Source organism: Trachypithecus francoisi, unplaced genomic scaffold (assembly GCF_009764315.1).
Source record: "Trachypithecus francoisi isolate TF-2019V2 unplaced genomic scaffold, Tfra_2.0 Lachesis_group3, whole genome shotgun sequence".
NCBI classification, from domain to species: Eukaryota; Metazoa; Chordata; class Mammalia; order Primates; family Cercopithecidae; genus Trachypithecus; species Trachypithecus francoisi.
This window is the reverse complement of record NW_022681468.1, coordinates 83,308,309-83,328,899: the sequence shown is the minus strand read 5'-3', so window position 1 is coordinate 83,328,899 and position 20,591 is coordinate 83,308,309. Positions and strand designations below refer to the sequence as shown.

General features: G+C 46.1%; 1 protein-coding gene across 7 annotated transcripts; it reads right to left on the bottom strand.

Annotated features, from left to right (window-relative positions):
• Positions 1–301: 301 nt before the first annotated feature.
• Positions 302–20,072, bottom strand: RBM23 (RNA binding motif protein 23). Of its 7 annotated transcripts, XM_033188594.1 has the most exons (15): positions 19,881–20,071; positions 18,664–18,772; positions 12,163–12,238; positions 10,649–10,764; positions 9,499–9,546; positions 6,684–6,857; positions 6,081–6,134; positions 5,811–5,928; positions 5,569–5,721; positions 5,350–5,487; positions 3,862–3,927; positions 1,800–1,995; positions 1,591–1,716; positions 1,425–1,494; positions 302–1,344 (listed from the first exon to the last, which is right to left on the bottom strand). In XM_033188594.1, the coding sequence occupies exons 2-15, from the start codon at positions 18,702–18,704 to the stop codon at positions 1,341–1,343; spliced, it is 1,380 nt and encodes a 459-aa protein (XP_033044485.1). In that variant the 5' UTR covers positions 18,705–18,772; positions 19,881–20,071; the 3' UTR covers positions 302–1,340. The 7 variants fall into 7 exon arrangements, with proteins under 7 accessions (XP_033044485.1, XP_033044487.1, XP_033044489.1 ...); XM_033188596.1 differs by lacking the exon at positions 9,499–9,546; XM_033188598.1 differs by lacking the exon at positions 18,664–18,772.
• Positions 20,073–20,591: the final 519 nt, after the last annotated feature.

Sequence of the window (20,591 nt, the reverse complement as noted above, 5' to 3'; positions counted from 1 at the left end):
CCACTAGAAAAAAAAAAGTGTAGAATGTAGTACTGTCATAGTGCCATCTGCTGGAAAGATAAGATCTGTCATTAGGCACAGAAAAGGAGCCTGTTAAGTCTTAAGTCTGTCCCAGTGCTGCAACTTGGCTGTTTGGGTAATTCTGTCCAGTGGGTAGTTGGGATGGAGATAGTTAAGATGAAGATAGATGGAGAAGACAACCATAGGATCAAGAGTGTAATGCAGACACAGAATGGGAACCCCACCCAGGTGTGAGTTTTCACTCTTTCTAAAGGTGGTTAAATAAATAAAAGAAACACAATGGTGTTACTAATGTTTTATATCCCTAGAAACATCATGAGTTGGGCTCATGAGAAGTTGTCAGAGAGATACATAACAAAGACCACACACAAATGGGCAACAGCCGCCACGAGGAGGCGGCTTGCCTTTTGTACAAAGTTTATATATATATATATATATATATATATATATGTATATATATTTATGTACACAGACACAGGGGTATAAAATCCAGTGAGAAGGGCTCACACATGCCCAGGTAGGGGATGGGAGCAGCTTTAATTGCCAGGGTTGAGGCCACAGCAGAAGCACACAGGAAGTGGTAGGGAGTAGCAGCCTCCCTCCATCCTCCCACCCTGGGCCAAAAGGAGGAAATGGGAGGGAGGACAAGTATACGTATGAAGATGGAAGATACTGGAAAGGTACGCTCCACCTTTTACTAAATTTCTGAAAGCCCCTAAATGCCTGGCAGGATGGATTACTCCCATGCCTCCTAGCAAGATGCTGAGCCTACAGCAGGTCTTGCCTCAAGCTACTTCAAGCTAAGGTCTGAGGCTGGCTTCTCAATGCACATGTCCATGCTATCTCCCAGGGCTCCTGTAGCAGAAAGAGCACCTTCAAGGTTCACCCACAAACTCAGTCCTCTTGATTCCGAGGTCCTAAGGTTTTCCTTGACAGACTAAAGGGTAAAGGTACAGGAAAAGGAGAGAGGCCAGTTCCTTCAGTTAATGCCCTATGGCCTTCCCAATGGGGGAGGAATTGAGGAATCACTAAGGTGTTGGAAAGGGCAAGAAGGTAATCTCAGAGACCATACACATGGAGAAACAGGTATTCAATGCAGGTGTGGATTCTGTTCTCTTCAACTGGGGGCTTTGCTCAGCAGAGTCCATTTCCAGTGGAGCCATGGGCAGGAGCTCTTCTTGGTACCTTAAGGGTGGCCCCAATTTCCTCAGAGACAATGTCCATACCCTCAGGATGGCTTGGTCCACAAAATGGAGAAACGGGGCCATGGAAGAGTAGATGTGAAGTGGCAGGATCCAGAGGCACAGGGTGCCACTGATTTACCTGTGGAAAGAAGAGGTAAATGGGAATTCAAAGGATAAAGAATAATCAAAGACTAGAATGAGCGAGGCCCTGAGACTCACATGGTCTGGGGGGTAAAGAGGCTGGACAGCTGGAAGCACTGGGAGGCAAGGTTCAGGGCTGGACTCAGAGCTAGAACAAAGAGAGGCAGAGTGAGTGAGCAAGCACAGCGCACTCCTTCTTTCCAGACCCCCAAACCTTCCCTTCCTTTCCCATGTCCAAGACTACCAGTCAGAGCTGCTGGATTCAGGGCCCCCAAGGGAACTGCTCCATTCAGTTGCAAGGCAGCAGCTTGGGCAGCGGCGGCAGCAGCAGCGGCGGCAGCAGCAGTGGTTGGCAGTTGGATTCCAGAGCCTAAAAGGAAAAGGTGGGATTAAGCCCCAACCCTTGATCTAAAATTCAACCCCCTATTCTTCACCTTGTGGAGATAATTTTACCTTCTGCCAGTTTTGCCATGAGCTGCAAACGTCCACCTGCCGATCCCGGATCCAGCTCCTGGTCCCCATCAGGAAAAGTGATGTCTGTGCCACCATCCAGTCGCTCAGTCACATGGCCAACCCTCATAGGTCGACCAGCAAGCTCAAAGCCATTCAACTGTTCCAGGGCCCGCCGGGCACACTCAGAATCAGAGAACTATAAGAAACCCAGGCCATGTTAGCCACCTCCTCACCAAAGACATGCTCTCAAAGCCCCAGTAACACTCCCTAGTCCTACTATCCCAGGAAAATTGTATGCTCACTGAGGTACAAACTTTTCTTTCCCAGAAAATATGACCTATGCCCATCATCTCAAAATGGTTCTCTGAAAAGGACCTTTTCCAACGAACTCAATGGCAGTCACTTTTCAATCTTCCAGCTCCATTAAGAATCTAATAATGCAAAAGTTTATTATTGTAGGAAATCTAGCCTGACAAGTTATTTCACAAATGGGTTTATCAAATGGAAGACAGGCTAAGAGCCAAGGCTCCTGGGCTTTTAATTCAGTTCTCTGTACTAGTAAGTTTTAGTTCTTTTTTTTTTTTTTGGGATGGAGTCCCACTCTGTCACTGAGGCTAGAGTGTGGTGGCACCATGTCAGCTCACTGCAACTTCCGTCTCCTGGGTTCAAGCAATTCTCCTGCCTCAGCCTACCGAGTAGCTGGAATTACAGGCTCCCACCACCACACCCAGCTAGTTTTTTTTATTTTTGTTTTTTTAGTAGAGATGGGGTTTCACCATGTTGGCCAGGCTGGTCTTGAACTCCTGACCTCAGGCAATTTACCCACCTTGGCCTCCCAAACTGCTGGGATTACAGGCATGAGCCACGGTGCCCGGCCAAGTTTTAGTTCTTAGTCAAGTACTAGGAATCTGGAACTCCTAATTCCAGGCTTAGGAGGGAACACACCCTAGTGCTGACAGCAAGGCAGCAAGCACACCCCGACATACACACCAGAGCTGCTGACTAAGTGACCTGCTGACCAGAAGGCCTTTACTCTCTAGTCCCTTTTATCAGCAGCACCCAGCAACACCCTGGTACAAAGAGGATTCCCAGTCTGCTGTTTGTGTAAGTGTCAAGGTTGTTGACCTAAAAGGCAACAACACAAGGGCAAAAATGCCCCACAGAAGCCTTTCCATATCTCAGTCACATAGAGAGCTAGAAAAGGTTACAAAAGTCACTTGCCACCACAGAATTTTCAACACCACAGCTAGCTTTGTTTAGCTAGCTAGCAGTATTACCTGCCTTAGGGCCTGGCATGTGGTACTGACAGTCCTAGGCAGGTGTTATACACGGCTTGCCTTTACTGGGTATTTTTGAGGTGAGTAATTCCAAAGAGAGAATACAACCTACTGCCCTGTGCCCTGTGGGTAACTGTGGGGGTGTATGTTGCCTGGTTTAAGCCCAGAAAATACAAGCTTCTATCAGATTTTGTGGCTGGCAGCCAGTTCTCAGCCTGGAGTCACACGGGGCTGGAAAAACCAGTTATAGGAATTGGCAACAATTTTGTTGGAACGTTAGGAAAAGGTGAAACTCGCCCATAATTAGGTGGCCTCACTATTCTCTCCATAGTGCTACATTAATAACTGATCCTTCTCAGTGCAGAAATTGCTTCAAATGGGGTAGCACCAGAGGGAAGCATAATTTCCTATTCTCACCCCTGTTATGAGAAACATCAGCTCTATAAAGCATGTCTTTAAAAGCCCATACCTAATTCCCTCACACTCCCAACCTTTTAGCTGCAGCCTGGTTACTATTACCCAAAGAGCCAAGTTGCAGCACCAGGGAAGCTGGTTGAACTCCTGGACACCCCCATACCAGGGCCACTGACAGAATGTAGGAGCAAAGCCAAGATCTCAAGCAATGCACTCATCTCAAGGGGTAGAAGGCTAGTCCAAGCTTCGGGTACCAGGGTTTACGGGTCATTTAGACAGTTCCTAAAGGAGGAGGATGAAGCTAAGCTGCAAAATCAGACAAGTGGACAAACCCAAACTAAAATTAAAAAATTAAAAGACTAGAGACTCACCGTGATGAAGCCATAACCTTTAGAGCGGCCTGTATCTGAGTCCTTCATCAGGACAATATTATCAATCTGTAGTAGAATAGTGGAAATTATTAGTAAATTTTTGACTAGTCTGTATCTTCAATCTTTCCTACCCAGATTTTTTTTTTTAAAGACAGAGTCTTACTCTGTTGCTCAGGCTGGAATGCAGTGGTGCAATCATTAATTTTTGTATTTTTAGCAGAGATGGGGTCTCACCACGTTGGCCAGGCTGGTCTTGAACTCCTGGGCTCAAATGATCCACCAGCCTCAGCTTCCCAAAGTTCTGGGATTACAGGAGTGAGCCATGATGATCCGCCAATATTTCTAGCTTTCTACCCAACAAATTACATATCTTTTTATTATTTTTTTTTGGCGATAGGGTCTCACTCTGCTGCCCAAAATGGAGGGCAGTGGCACAATCATGGCTTACTGTAGCCCTGATCTCCTAGGTTCAAGCAATCTTCCCACCTTAGCCTCCCAAGTACCTGGGACTACAGGCATAGGCCACCACACCCAGCTAATTTTTTATTTTTTGTAAAGACGAGGTTTTGCTAGGTTGCCCAGGCTGCTCTCAAATTCTCAGGTGCAAGTGATCCTCCTGCCTCAGCCTCCCAAAGTGTTGGGATTATAGAGTGAGCCACAGTGCCTGGCACAAACCTTCTTTTAAAAAGAAACAGTAGGGTGCAGTGGCTCACTCCTGTAATCCTAGCACTTTGGAAAGCCGACGTGGGCAGGCAACGTGGCAAAACCCCGTCTCCACAAAAAATACAAAAATTAGCAGGGTGTGGTGGTGCACGCCTACAGAAGGCTGAGGTGGGTGGGTCACTTGAGCCTGGGAGGTCGAGGCTGTAGTGAGCCTCAAAAAAAAAAAAGGGCCACCTTTTACCAAAATATTTCTACTGACTTCTTTTTTTTTTTTTTTTTTTTTTTCCGAGACAAGATCTCTGTCACCCAGGCTGGAGTGCAGTGGCATGGTCTTAGGTCACTGCAGCCTCAACCTCCCTGGGCTCAGGTGATCCTCCCTCGTCAGCCTCCCAAGTAGCTGAGACTACAGGCACATGCCAACATGCCCAGCTAATTTTTGTATTTCTTGTAGAGAGAGGGTTTTGCCATGTTGCCCAGGCTGCTCTCAAGCTCCTGGGTTCAAGCAATCCACCTGCCTTGGCCTCCCAAAGTGCTGCAACAGGTATGAGCCACTGTACCCCGTTTCTTAATTAGTAATCTTAATCTTACCTACTAATCTTCCCTAATCTGGCCTATTATTCGATTTCATTGTGTCTAACTTATTTGTCTACTAAGCACATGAACAGAGATGGAGCCAAACTTTCACAGCAGAGACTCATACGCCCATTATGATGTATGTAGCAGGTTAATCATGGCCAGGCAGAACACAGAAGTACACTCAAACACTCACCCTCCCCTCCCCACTTCTTCCAATTCCCTTCAGAGGTTTCTCTCACTTCTACTCACTTTACCAAAGGGCTCAAAGATGCCCCGGAGCATGTCTTCAGTGATATTGAAGTGCAGGGAACCCACATAGAGGCGCATTGGTCCACCACTGCCCTTTTGCAGGTTGTTGGCCATGGCCGCCAGTCGGTTTTTCTCTGCCTGGGGAAGGAGGAAATGATGGGTCATGTCCCACACTCCCTCTCCCCTTAAAATCTTGTGTCTGTTTCTCAGCCTGCTCACCTGTGAAGCCTGTACAATGATAGGCACTCCCAGCAACCGCTGCCCAGTCAGCCCAATGGCCAGTGGCACAGACTGGATTTCACAGAATTCCACGTAGGCAATGCCCTTAGAACGACGTGAGTTCCGATCTGAGATGATACGTACATCGCGAACCTATCCAGGACACAAAAGAAATCCTGAATTGGGCATAAAGGGAGATAGAAGCTAAGTTACTCAGAAGAAAACTAAGGTGGGAGGGTTACCTTGCCTACAGCAGAGAAAAAGTCCTCCAGATCTCGAGGCCGAATGCGGGCAGCTAACTGCATACAGAAAACTGTGCGGGCATCACGCTCCTCAGGACTCAGATTATCAACTGGTTCCCTAAAGTGTGAAATGTGTTAAGACCAGCCCTTCCAATACCTGGTCATTGTTCTCCAGCTAACCCTCAAGTACTACGCATTCCTGTTATTTGGCTCAAATAACCTTCTACTCATACCTCACAATCCCTAAAAAAGTGTTCATTATCAACTCACCTGACTGGGCTCTTCTCTCTGAAATGAGGACTCTTACTGTGTCCATACCTATAACTAAAGAATAGAGAAAAACAAAAGGTGAAACTTTATTCTCATTGGTCCAATGCTGGGTCTTCCATGGTGAGAAAACCAGATTCCAGTACTTCGTCTCATTTTATTTTTATTTTTTTTAAGACAGTGTTTCCGCTGTCACCCAGGCTGGAGTGCAGTGGCGCCATCTCAGGTCACTGCAACCTCTGCCTCCCAGGCTCAAGCTATCCTCCCACCTCAGCCTCCTTATGTAGCTAGGATTACAGACACACATGACCACGTCTAGCTAATTGTTGCATTTTTCGTAGAGGCAGGGTTTCGCCATGTTGCCCTGGCTGGTCTCGAACTCCTGGGGCCAAGTGATCTTCTGGCCTCAGCCTCCCAAAGTGCTGGGATTACAGGCATGAGCCACCATGCCCAACAGTAAATTTTGAATACCAACCCTTTCTGTGCCTGAGTATCCTGCCAATCACAATGTGTTATAATAAGCACCCTCAAGCAGGGTTCATAGTGCATTTGTTGTTTTATCCATATTATTATACCAAGGTGAATCTTATTAGCAAAAAGTGATACCCCGTGGCAAGTGGAGGACTCCTGTAGCTCACACGATCCTCATGATGACGGTCCCGACTTCGCGACTCACTACCATGTCGACGATCCCAGCTACGGCTACCGTGACGACGCTGCCGATCTCGACTTCGGCTCCGACTGTTTCTCCGTCTATACCGATCCCGATCTCGACTACGACTACAGATGGAAACAACTACAGTCAGGCCCACATCATGTTTAGGCCAATAACCAAGTGCATATACAACAGTGGTCCCATATGATTATAATGATGCTGAAAAGTTCCTATAACCTAGCGATGTTACAGCCGCTGTCATGTCGTAACGTATTACTTATGTGTTTGTGGTGATGCTGGTGTAAACCAAACTACTATCTATAGCACTCCCAGTTGTATAAAAAGTACAGCACATCCGATTATGTACAAAGTGGATCTCATGAAAATAGAAAGTAGACTAGTGTTTACTAGAGGCCTGGAAGGATGGAGGGATAGGGGGTGTGGGTGGAATGAACAGAAGTAGATTAATGGGTACAAATATATCATTTAATTAGAAAAAATAAGACCCAGGACTGGGCGCGGTGGCTCATGCCTGTAATCCCAGAACTTTGCAAGGCCAAGGTGGGCAGACCACCTGAGGTCGAGAGTTCAAGACCAGCCTGACCGACATGGAGAAACCCTGTCTCTACTAAAAATACAAAATTAGGCTGGGAGTGGTGGCTCACGCCTGTAATCCTAGCACTATGGGAGAACGAGGCGGGTGGATCACTTGAGGTCAGGAGTTCCAGACCAGTCTGACCAACATGGTGAAACCCCATCTCTACCAGAAATACAAAATTAGCCAGGCATGGTGGCACGTGACTGTAATCCCAGCTACTCGGGAGGCTGAGGCAGGAGAACTGCTTAAACCTGGGAGGTGGAGGCTGCAGTGAGCCGACATCGTGCCACTGCACTCCATCCTGGGCAACGGAGTAAGACTCTGTCTCTTAAAAAAAAAAAAAAAAAAAGACATTAAACATTAGCCAGGCATGGTGTCACATGCCTGTAATCCCAGCTACTCAGCAGGCTAAGGCAGGAGAATCACTTGAACCCGGGAGACGGAGGCTACAGTGAGCCAAGATCACACTACTGTACTCCAGCCTGGGCAACAAGAGCGAAACGCTGTCTTAAAAAAAAAAAAAAAGAAAAAAGAAAAAACAAGACCCAGTGTTCAACAGATCAGTAGGGTTATTACTACAATGTACAATAATCTATTATACATTTCAAAATAGCTAGTAGAGAATAATTTGAATGTTTCCTAGCATAATAAAAAGACAAATATTTAAGTCAAGGATATCTCAAGTACACTGATTTGATCTTTACAAATTTTTTTTTTTTTTTTTTTTTTTTTTTTTTTTTTTTTTTTTGAGGCAGAGTCTCGCTCTGTGGCCTGGACTGGAGTGCAGTGGCCAGATCTCAGCTCACTGCAAGCTCCGCCTCCCGGGTTTACGCCATTCTCCTGCCTCAGCCTCCCAAGTAGCTGGGACTACAGGCGCCCGCCACCTCGCCCGGCTAGTTTTTGTATTTTTAGTAGAGATGGGGTTTCACCGAGTTAGCCAGGATGGTCTCGATCTCCTGACCTCGTGATCCGCCCGTCTCGGCCTCCCAAAGTGCTGGGATTACAGGCTTGAGCCACCGCGCCCGGCAATCTTTACAAATTATATGTATTAAATTTCACACATATCAGAAACTACACACATCTATTATGCATCAATTAAAAATTGTTTAAAAATAAAACAATTATGTACAGTATATACTTCACGATAAAAAATAAAGATGTTACTGATTCGTGTATTTACTATACTTATTATCATTATTCTAGAATATATTACTTCTACTTATAAAAAAATGTTAACTATAGAACAGAGGCGGGTCCTTCAGGAGGTGCTCCTAAAGAAAGCATTGTTATAGCAGAGTACAACTCTATGTGTATTAATGCCCTTGAAGACCTTCCAGTGGGACAAGATGCAGAGGTGAAACATCCTCCGCAGGCCTAGGTTCATGTGTCTTTGTGTCGTAGTTTTCAACAATAACAATAATGTTTAAAAAGTAAAAGACGGCCGGGCGCGGTGGCTCAAGCCTGTAATCCCAGCACTTTGGGAGGCCAAGACGGGCGGATCACGAGGTCAGGAGATCGTGACCATCCTGGCTAACACGGTGAAACCCCGTCTCTACTAAAAATACAAAAAACTAGCCGGGCGAGGTGGCGGCGCCTGTAGTCCCAGCTACTCGGGAGGCTGAGGCAGGAGAATGGCGTAAACCCGGGAGGCGGAGCTTGCAGTGAGCCGAGATCCGGCCACTGCACTCCAGTCCGGGCGACAGAGCGAGACTCCGCCTCAAAAAAAAAAAAAAAAAAAAAAAAAAGTAAAAGACAAAAAAAATTTAAAAGTAGAAAAAAGCTTATAGAATAAGGACATAAAGAAAATTTGCCGAGTTGTATAATGTGTTTGTGTTTTAAGCTAAATGTTTTAATTTTTTTTTTTATTTTTTTTGAGACAGGTTCTCAATCTGTTGCCCAGGCTGGAGTTTAGTGTTACAATCTCGGCTCACTGCAACCTCAAACTCCTGGGCTCAAGCAATCCTCCAGCCTTAGCCTCCTAAGTAGCTGGGAGTACAAATATGTACCACCACAGCTGGGTAATTTGTTAATTGTTTGTAGAGATAGGATTTTACTATGTTGCCCAGGGTGGTTTGGAACTCCTGGCCTCAAGTGGTCCTCCCCGCCTTGGCTTCCAAAGTGCTAGGATTAAAGATATGAGCCACTGTGCCTGGCCCAGAATTACTGACCTGCGCTTTCTATCCCTGCTTTTACTATGGCTCCGACTCCTCTTCTTCCTGTGAAAGAGAGTACATTCTTTTTTTTTTTTTTTTTTTAATTTTGAGAAAGAGTCTCGCTCTGTCGTGCTGTGGTGCAATCTCGGCTCACTGCAACCTCTGCCTTCCAGGTTCAAGCGATCCTCCTGCCTTAGCCTCCTGAGTAGCTGGGATTACAGCATGTACCATCATGCCCAGCTAATCTTTTATATTTTTAGTAGAGACAAGGTTTTCCTATGTTGGCCAGGCTCATCTTGAACTCCTGGCCTCAAGTGATCCACCTGCCTCAGCCTCCCAAAGTGCTGGGATTACATGTGTGAGCACCGCGCCAAGTCAGGAGTGTAAATTCTTAAAGAGAAGGTTTCGTTATTGCTGCCAAAGAAAAGGAATTACAGTAAGGCCAGAATGAAACAGAAAGCATGGAAAGACCAAAGCCCCGAAGATGATCTAGCAGTTCACAGCAACTGCACAATACCAACTTGCAGCCCTGAAAGCTGTCAGGCATCTGAAGAGGCCATTTTTCCTCCTAATGCCAAGCAAAACCTGGTGTTTCCAAATCAGGGATCCTCTTGCTATTTTCTGTTTGTTTGTTTGTTTGTTTGAAACAGAGTCTCATTCTGTTTCCCAGGCTGGAGTGCGATGGTGCAATCTCGGCTCACTACAACCTCCACCTCCTAGGTTCAAACAATTCTCCTACCTCAGCCTCCCGAGTAGCCGGGATTACAGGTGCCTGCCACCACGCCCAGCTAATTTTTGTATTTTTAGTAGAGACGGGGTTTCACCATGTTGGTCAATCTGGTCTCGAACTCCTGACCTCAGGTGATCCACTCACCTTGGCCTCCCAAAGTGCTGGGATTACAGGTGTGAGCCACCACCCCTGGCTCCTCTTGCTATTTTATTCAAATGAAGTATATTGATGCTAGGACTAATCCAGAAATCTACACTGGAAAGTGAAGACTAGGTAAATAAATCAAGTCACCATTATTCTCATGACCTAAGTGGAGCCATTACTAAAAGTCAGCACTCTTAACAGAAACGATCTCCCTATTCTGGTTATTTTTCCAATGGACAAAACTGTTTCCCTTCCCCAAGGTGCCAACCCATTTCTTCCTCCCACACTCACTTGCTTGTCTCCCCGATGGTGCTGCTTCCACTGGTCCCAGTGTTGCCACTGTTGCTGGTGCTGCTGGTGGTATTGCTAGGATAATCCTTTTTAACTTCTTTCTTTTGTTGCTCATCCTGAGGCATTCACCAGGAAAATATCACAAGGTATAAGGTGGCAGACACACAGATTCCAATGGGCAAAGGGAACAAAGGTGGGCAAGGAAGAAATCAAAGCACTTGATTAGCCAGATTTTGAGCACCCTTATTTCCTAACAAAGGGAGTAAGAGAGGAATCAAGGAAACTACCTAAAAGGAAGAGATCAGTATGACAGATTTTGATGTCAAACTTTGGTTACCCAACATCTGCTCCACTGACATTTCCCAGAGAGTTACAAATTGGTGCTAGGTTGGGTGCGGTGGCACCTATCTGTAATCCCAGCACTTTGGGAGGCCAAGGCAGGCGGATCACCTGAGGTCAGGAGTTCCAGACCAGCCTGACCAACATGGAGAAACCCCATCTCTACTAAAAATACAAAATTAGTCACGCGTGATGGCACATGCCTGTAATCCCAGCTACTTGGGAGGCTGAGGCAGGAGAATCGCTTGAACCCAGGAGGCAGAGGTTGTGGTAAGCTGAGAATGCGCCACTGCACTCCAGCTTGGGCAACGAGTAAAACTCCATCTCCAAAAAAAAAAAAAAAAGAAAGAAAAGGAAAGAAAAAAAGGTGGGGGAGGGATGGCAGGAGAGGGCAGAGGGAGGGAAAAGCAAGCAAGCAAGAAAATTGGTGTTAAGTGGGCCAGATACAGTGGCTCAATCCTGTAATCCCAGCACTTTGGGAGGCCACGGCAGGCAGATCCCTTGAATGCAGGAGTTCGAGACCAGCCCAGGCAACACAGCAAGACCGTCTCTATAAAAAGTATATTAAAAAAGAAACTGGGACAGGCACAGTGGCTCACACCTGTAATCTCAGCACTTTGGAAGGTCAAGGTGGGTGGATCATGAGGTCAGGAGATCGAGACCATTCTGGCCAACATGGTGAAACCCCGACTCTACTAAAAATACAAAAATTAGCTGGGCGTGGTGGCTTTTGTCTATAATCCTAGCTACTTGGGAGGTTGAGGCATGAGAATCGCTTGAACCCAGGAGGTGGAGGTTGCAGTGAGCCAAGATCACACCACTGCACTCCAGCCTGGGGACAGAGCAAGACTCTGTCTCAACAGAAAAACAAAAAATGAAATTGGTGCTAGGTCTGAGGTACAGTGACTTTCTACTGTGTCACTTCGAGTTTTGAGCAAAGCACAGATTACCAGCACCATTATGTGCCCACCCCGGTTTCTGGTCCTCTCTAAAAGTATGGCTCTTAACCATAGTCTCCAGCAAAGCTTACTAAGACTATGCCTTTTATGATTAGTTATTGTACATAATAAATAAGCAGGGAAAGAGGATTCATAAAATGCTGAAAGTTGAAAGTCATGATCGACAACTACTCTTTCTTATTAACCCAATTCCAGGAGTGAGGTGGAAAATATTACCTCTTCTTTTTTATAGGGAGCTTCCAGCATGGCCTCAATCACTATATCAAAGTCATCAGATGCCATCCTGTCAGATCTGGGGAGAGGATATTAATATGTAAGACCCTGTTTTATATTTTTCCTCCCTTTCCAGCACCACACATTTCTTTTCCCCTCCAAGAAGAAGACTTCAGGATATACAGATTTCAGTTCTGTTTCTTGAACTGCGGAGAAACCTTACCAGCTGTCACTTACTCTTAGGTTTATTTTTACACCCTATAGATCTGAACTAGTTCTGCTTTGTGGCTTGGAATAGTCAAAGATAGGCCAGGCGCGGTGGCTCACACCTGTAATCCCAGCACTTTGGGAGGCCAAGGTAAGCAGATCACCTGAGGTCAGGAGTTTGAGACCAGCCTGGCCAACATGGCGAAAATCTGTCTCTATCAAAAATATAAAAAGTAGCTGGGTGTGGTGGCACATGCCTATAATCCCAGCTACTCAGGAGGCTGATGCAGGAGAATCACTTGAACCCAAAAGGTGGAGGTTGCAGTGAGCCAAGATCGTGCCACTGTACTCCAGCCTGGGCAGCAGTGTTTGACCCTGTCTCAAAAACAAAACAAACAAAAACACAAAAAGAATACAAAAAAAAAAAAAAAAGTCAAGGATATAGAAGGAAACAACACCTAGGAAGAAACAAAATACCTATCCTGTTCTATGAAGAGAAAATGATGGTAGTCAAAACTACTGTTCACTACAAAATGGATATTAGGTCTCCACTCTATTGTTCAAAATTCTGAATAAATACCTGGTTTAAACTTAAATAATAAAAATAGGCCTGGCTGCTACAGATGTGAGAAAAATATAAAAAGAAAAAATTAAAAAAAAAGGCACATTATTTCCAATAAAAAGGTAAAGAGGCAAGACTAAAAATCAGAAGCAAGTCAAAGCAACACCAAAATGCAGATTTGCCCTAAGGTCTTCCTCTCTGCATACCCCGAACACCAATAATTAGGGCCTTATCCCTAAGCATTTTCTACCTAATATCAACTATAGTTTAGGTAACTCAGAAATATGATGATTAAGACAGGCTCGACCAACCCCATTTTGAAACCTTTCTCTGGTAGGCAAGGTAAAATGTGCCTCCCCGAAGCTCTCACATCTAGAAACTGCCTTTCCCCAGGCTGTCTACCACCAGTTTGTCAAATAAGAAAAACAGAAAATCCAAATAAAACCAACAGGATAAATTATTCAAATGTTATTGGTCTGGAATTATCAACCCACACATGGATGAATCTCAAAATAATTACACGGAGTGACAGAAACCAGCCCCCCACAACCCCCCCCCAAAAGTGCACAATGAACAATTCCATTTATATAAAATTCTAAAAAACGCAAACTAGATCAGGTGCGGTGGCTCACGCCTGTAATCCCAGCACTTTGGGAGACCGAGGCGGGTGGATCACGAGGTCAAGAGATCCTGGCCAACATGGTGAAACCCTGTCTCTACTAAAAATACAAAAATTAGCTGGGCATGGTGGTGTGCACCTGTAGACCCAGCTACTCAGGAGGCTGAGGCAGGAGTATCGTTTGAACCCGGGTGGCAGAGGTTGTAGTTAGCCGAGATCATGCCACTGCACTCCAGCCTGGAGACAAAGCGAGAGTCAGTCTCCAAAATGAAAAGCAAACTAATCACTGTATCAACTATATCAAAGAAAGCAGAAAGCAGAACAATGGTTGCCTAGGGATAGGAGTGAGAGGAAGGACTGGGAGAAAAGGATTTTAAAAGGGCACAAGAAAAACTTTGGGGCCAATTTTGGGGCCAGGAGTTGTGGCTCACACCTGTAATCCCAGCTACTGTGGGAGGCCAAGACACATGGATCATCTGAGTTTAGGAGTTCAAGACCAACCTGACCAATATGGTGAAACCTCATCTTTACTAAAAATACAAAAATTAAGGCTGGGTGCGGTCATGAGGTCAGGAGTTTGAGAGCAGCCTGGCCAATATGGTTAAACCCCATCTCTATTAAAAATACAAAAAATTAGCCAGGTGTGGTGGCATGCACCTGTAGTCCCAGCTACTTGGGAGGCTGAAGCATAAGAACTGCTTGAACCCGGGAGGTGGAGGTTGCAATGAGCCAAGAACGCACCACTGCGCTCCAGCCTGGGTGACAGAACGAGATTCTATCTCAAAAAAAAAAAAAAAACACAAAAACACAAAAATTAGCCAAGCGTGGTGGCACATGCCTGTAATCCCTGCCACCTGGGAGGCTAAGACAGGAGAATTGCTTGAACCCAGGAAGCGGAAGTTGCAGCCAGCTGAGATCGCACCATTGCACTTCAGGCTGGGTGACAGACCAAGACGCTGTCTCTAAAAAAAAAAAAAAAAAAAAAAAAATTGCCGGGCATGGAGGCTCACACCTGTAATCCCAGCACTTTGGGAGGCCAAGGTAGGTGCATCATGAGGTCAAGAGATCAAGACCACCCTGGCCAACGTGGTAAAACCCTGTCTCTACTAAAAATACAAAAATTAGCTGGGTGTGGTGGCACGCACCTGTAGTCCCAGCTACTGGGGAGGCTGAGGCAGGGGAATCGCTTGAACCCAGGAGACAGAGGTTGCAGTGAGCCAAGATTGCGCCACTGCACTCCAGCCTGGCGACAGAGCGAGACTCCGTCTCAAAAAAAACAAAAAAAAACAAAAAAAACAAATTAGCCGGGTGTGGTGGCAAGCGCCTGTAATCCCAGCTACTCAGGAGGCTGAAGCACAAGAACTGCTTGAACCCAGAGGGCACAGGTTGCAGTGAGCCGAGATCATGCCATTGTACTCCAGCCTGGATGACAAGCAAGACTGTCTCAAAAAAACAAAAACAAACAAATCTTTGGGAGTCACGGTTTCACGGGTGTTTAATATATCAAAACGTATGAAAGTGTACACTTTAATGTATACAGTTTGTGTGCCCGTTAAATGTACATCATGCTTTTTAAAAAAAACCCCAAAACCTGAGGAATTTGTATGCAAGGAGGCTATCATAATCAGACTTTTTCATAACTGTAAGAACTTTGTTGGCCAGGCATGGTGGCTCATCCTGTAATCCCAGTACTTTGGGAGGCCGAGGCAGGTGGATCACCTGAGGTCAGGAGTTCAATACCAGCCTGACCGATATGGTGAAACCCCATCCCTACTAAAGATACAAAAATTAGCCAGGCGTGGTGGCGGGCACCTGTAGTCCCAACTACTCAAGAGGCTAAAACAGGAGAATCGCTTGAACCTGGGAGGCGGAGGTTGCAGTGAGCTGAGATCACACCACTGCATTCCAGCCTGGGCGACAGAGTAAGACTCCATCTCAAAAAAAAAAAAAAAAAGGAACTTCGTCCTTTTTAAAGCAGCTAATGCACTATGCAACACTGCTGCCCTGGCTGCCCTAAGAGTCCATATCCTATTTTGACAACTTAGTAAGTGTAATCATTACAACTATGATTCTATGATTTACAGTACCTACAACTGCTAGACACTGTGCTAAGCATGTTATGGAGAGAGAAGATTCTTAAGAAAAAAATTACTTGGAGTCAAATTTAAGGCTTAATATGGAAATCAAACCCAAATCAAATCGGTATACATAAAAACCAGTGAACTCAATTTCTTTTTTTTTTTTTTTTGAGATGGAGTTTTGCTCTTGTTGCCCAGGCTGGAGTGCAATGGCACGATCTCGGCTCACTGCAACCTCTGCCTCCCAGGTTCAAGCAACTCTCCTGTCTCAGCCTCCCGAGTAGCTGGGATTACAGGCATATGCCACCATGTCCAGCTAATTTTGTATTTTTAGTAGAGACCAGGTTTCTCCGTATTGGTCAGGCTGGTCTCGAACTCTCGACCTCAGGTGATCTGACCACCTTGCCCTCCCAAAGTGCTGGAATTACAGGCATGAGCCCTACACTCGGCCTTTTTTTTTCTTTTTGAGAGGGAGTCTCACTCTGTTGCCCAGGCTGGAGTGCAGTGGCATGATCTCAGCTCACTGCAACCTCTGCCTCCCAGGTTCAAGCGATTCTCCTGTCTCAGCCTCCCAAATAGCTGGGATTACAGGTATGTGCCACCACGTCCGGCTAATTTTGTATTTTTAGTAGAGTCCAGATTCTCCATGTTGGCCAGGTTGGTCTGGAACTCCGGACCTGAGGTGATCCACCCACCTCGCCCTCCCAAAGTGTCAGAATTACGGGCGGGCGTGAGTCAATGTGTCCGGGCTTTTTTTTTTTTTTTTTTTTGAGAGGGAGTCTCACTCTGTTGCCCATACTGGAGTGCAATGGCATGATCTCGGCTCACGCCAACCTCTGCCTCCCAGGTTCAAGCGATTCTCCTGCCTCAGGCTCCTGAGTAGCTGGGATTACAGGTGCCCGCCACTATGTGCCCACTAATTTTTGCATTTTTAGTAGAGACGGAGTTTCATCATGTTGGCCAGGCTGGTCTCAAACTCCTGACCTCAGGTGATCCACCTGCCTCAGCCTCCCAGTGCTGGGATTACAGGCATGGGCCACTGTGCCCAGCCTTCTACTTTTTGTAATAACACTTTATATTTATTTAGCAATCAAATGTAACAAATGCTGCAGACAGGTAATATATGATTCATACCCAAATTTTTTAAGACTAAAGTTTTTTGAACTGCTAAAAGTCATACATAGCTCAAGGGCTGGGCAGAGGGGGTGGCTCACACCTGCAATCTCAGCACTTTGGGAGGCTAAGGCTGGAGAATGGCTTGAGGCCAGGTCAAAATCAGCCTGGGCAACACAGTGAGGCCCCATTTTTACAAAAAATATAAAAATTAGCTGGGCACGGTGGTGCGTGCCTGTAGTCCCAACTACTCGAGAGCCTGAAATGGAAGGATTGCTTGAACCCAGGAAGTTGAGGCTGCAGTGAACTGTGATCATGCCACTGCAATCCAACCTATGCAGCAGATTGAGATTCTGTCTCAATCTCCAAAACAGAAAAGGTCACACAGCTCAAATGGAGGAACTAATTTTTTTTTTTGAGACAGGGTTTCAGTATGTTGCCCAAGCTGGAGTGTAGTGTTGCCATCTCAGCTCACTGTAACCTCTGCCTCTCTAGCTCAAGCAGTCCTCTAACCTCAGCCTCCCAAGTTGCTGGGACCACACGTGTGCACTACCATACCAGGCTAACTTCTCATATTTTGGGGGGTTTTTTGGGTAGAGACATGGTCTCACTATGTTTCCCAGGCTGGTCTCAAACTCCTGGACTCAAGAGATCCACCCACCTTAGCCTCCCAAAATGCTGGGATTACATCCGGCCAGAGGAGCTAATTCTTGATCAGAAAGGTTTTCTGACTTCAAATCTAACGTTATATCTATTATATCATGTTACTTCTCATATGGTTTGTAATTAACTTTAAAGGAAAAAAAAAAGGACACCGTGGAGTATACCAAGATATCTACTTTTAAATATATACTCACTGAACATGAATGTTCTTCTGATAGGTTTTTCAAAATAATCAGTCCCATTAGCTAAACCTCACTGTGAGTCTCCTATATCTGAGGCATGTACAGTGTATGCTTAAAAGTATTAGGCTAATATACACTATCTTGTTCACTACGGGAAAATGGGTCTAAAAAGAAAAGTTTTTTTTTTTTTTTGAGACAGAGTTTCACTCTTGTTGCCCAGGCTGGAGTGCAATGGTTCAATCTCGGCTCACTGAAACCTCTACCTCCCAGGTTAAAGCAATTCTCCTGTCTTAGCCTCCTGAGTAGCTGGGATTACAGGCATGCACCACCACACCCGGTTAATGTATTTTTAGTAGAGACGGGGTTGCTCCATGTTGGTCAGGCTGGTCTCGAACTCCTGACCTCAGGTGATCCGCCTGCCTCAGCCTCCCAAAGTGCTGGGATTACAGGCATGAGCCACCGAGCCCGGCTTAAAAAGAAAAGTTTTTGATACTCAAGCTGTTTCAGTCATTTTGGCTGCCAAGTCTACACAAATTTTCTGTTATAAACTATTTTTTACAATCTGCCTTTTCCCCTCCAAATGAAATGCTTGATTTCAAGAACTGCTCATTGTTGAGTGCTAATGCAGGGTAAGGAACAACTTAACACACACACTAAAACTTTCACTTAAGTTTACAAGCCTCCACAAATAAATCTCTATGTAAAAAGTTTTCACTCAGAAACAAATACATTTATTTAAGCAGACATATACAATGCAATATTTTGAAACTTGCAATCTCACTGGGTTTAGTGTCTTTCTAGAAGTCCTAAAAGCAATAAGGTAGCAAACACTATTCATTTTCAGGCTGGCAGTTTTTTCCTTTTTTTTTTTTTTTTTTTGTATTTTTAGTAGAGACTGGGTTTCACCATGTTAGCCAGGATGGTCTCGATCTCCTGACCTCGTGATCCGCCTGTCTCGGCCTCCCAAAGTGCTGGGATTACAGGCATGAGCCACCGCGCCCGGCCCAGGCTGGTAGTTTTCAAACTCTCTCTTCATGTCCCAACTTATGGGTCAAGGTCCACTCAATCTCATCCACATACAGAATATCGTGTTTTCTTCCATCCTGCTCCAAAAACAGCATTAGAGACCCACAATCACGTCAGTTTCCTAGACCTCATCACAGCACAAGCCAGCAGGTAGACTCCACTGCTAAAGGAGTAGAGAGAACCACTGTCAGACCAATTCGGGAAGAATTCACGAAAAGGTGGAGCCCCAAGGGTGACGGTAGCGCCGTCTCTTGGGTCTGATCACTGAGGTGAGCACAAACACCTACAAACTGAAGGCAGTTTAATAAAAGAGGAACAAGGAGACAAATAAAAACTACTTGAAGGACTGCCCACCCCATGTCGTGTAGCTTTAAAAAATGGTCCTATAAGCCGGGCGCGGTGGCTCACGCCTGTAATCTCAGCACTTTGGAAGGCCGAGGCGGGCGGATCACCTGAGGTCAGGAGTTCGAGGTCAGCCTGGCTAACATGGCGAAACCCCATCTCTATTAAAAATACAAAAACTAGCCGGGCATTGTGGCGAGCGCCTGTAATCCCAGCTACTCGGGAGGCTGAGGCAGGGGAATCGCTTGAACCCGGAAGACAGAGGCTGCAGTGAGCCGAGATCGCGCCATTCCACACCCCAGCCTGGGTGACAAAGCGAGACTTCGTCTCAAAAAAAAAAAAAAAAGGTCCTATAGGTAACCAACTGGCACAATCTCTGCGGGAGCCAGTGTCCCAGAGCTCAATCCTCATGTGTGGCCTCATCATACGCCTACTGGAATGAGTGCTTGAAAAAGTTAAAAGGGAAAAGCCCATAAAGGTCAACATAGTGAACATGAATCTTCGACAGACTAGAGATTGAGGAAGAAAGCTCAATTCCCTTCTCTCTCTCTGAATAGTGGTGCGAGTGGCTGAAACTGATGATGTGTGTCCTCTCAGGCCGCGGAGGGTCGATGCTCCCTTTCCAGTGTGGGCGACCCTAAGTGTCACGGCTGCAGGGACCCAGAAAGAAAAATCACAGAATTCTAGAAACTGCATCTTTATCGGTGCAGGATACAGCCACGAGAGTGCCCACCTCTAAAGTCGTGCCAGTGGGCTACATTTAAGTAGCTAACACTTCAAGGTCAAAACAAAGGTTTTTTTTAACGTTAAAAGTTCCCCTGAATCTCTTCGTGACGCTATTTTCTGCCCGTGACGTCAGGGGGAGGCGCCGTGCAGCAACGTCACGCATTGGTGACGTCTGGTGGGGACCAGGTTTTGGGGTTTCTCACCAGTTCCGGTTCCCCGCAGGGGGGTCCCGGTTCTCTCCGTTCCTTTCGGTATGTTGTGGGGAGTGAAGCTCGGATATTTCCTAGAGTCTAGGCAAGAAAAGCAGCGATGCAGGTAGAGCTGCTCTTCTTCCCGCAAAATGGCGGAAGCTCCGCCGTCTTCCAGAAACTTACCCAATCTGCGCATGCGCTAAGACACCCCAGCGTTGGCAGGAACCTCACTGGTTTCACGGCAACCGTCCAAAGTACAGGTTCTCATTGGCTAATGTCCTAAGTATGGGTGGAGCAAACTCAACTGCGTCTTAGCAACCAAGGAGTTCCCATTGATTGGCTAACCTCAGAGACTCCAGAAAATGGAAGCGTCCTTTGGTAGCCGCCCATCACTCTCTCATTGGTTAAATGACTTGCGGAGGGCGGGGAAAACGGGACGGAGAACGGGAGTGAAGGAGCCACCGACCCCACTCCCGGTGTTCAAGTTGACTAGACCAGTGCGATGGGCGGAGCCAACGAGGCACAATTTACATCCTTGGCCGTCCCTACTCGGATTTGCCGAAGGAGTCCTGTCAGTCGTTACGGTTAAGCTTTGTAGAGAACAGCGGCGTTTGTTTCACGTCCGGAGATGGTGAACTCCAAATCCCCGTTCTGAGCCGGCTACCTAAACAACCCTCCCGACCACCTCTCCTGACCTCGCTGCTTGGGACCTGGGAAAAGCAG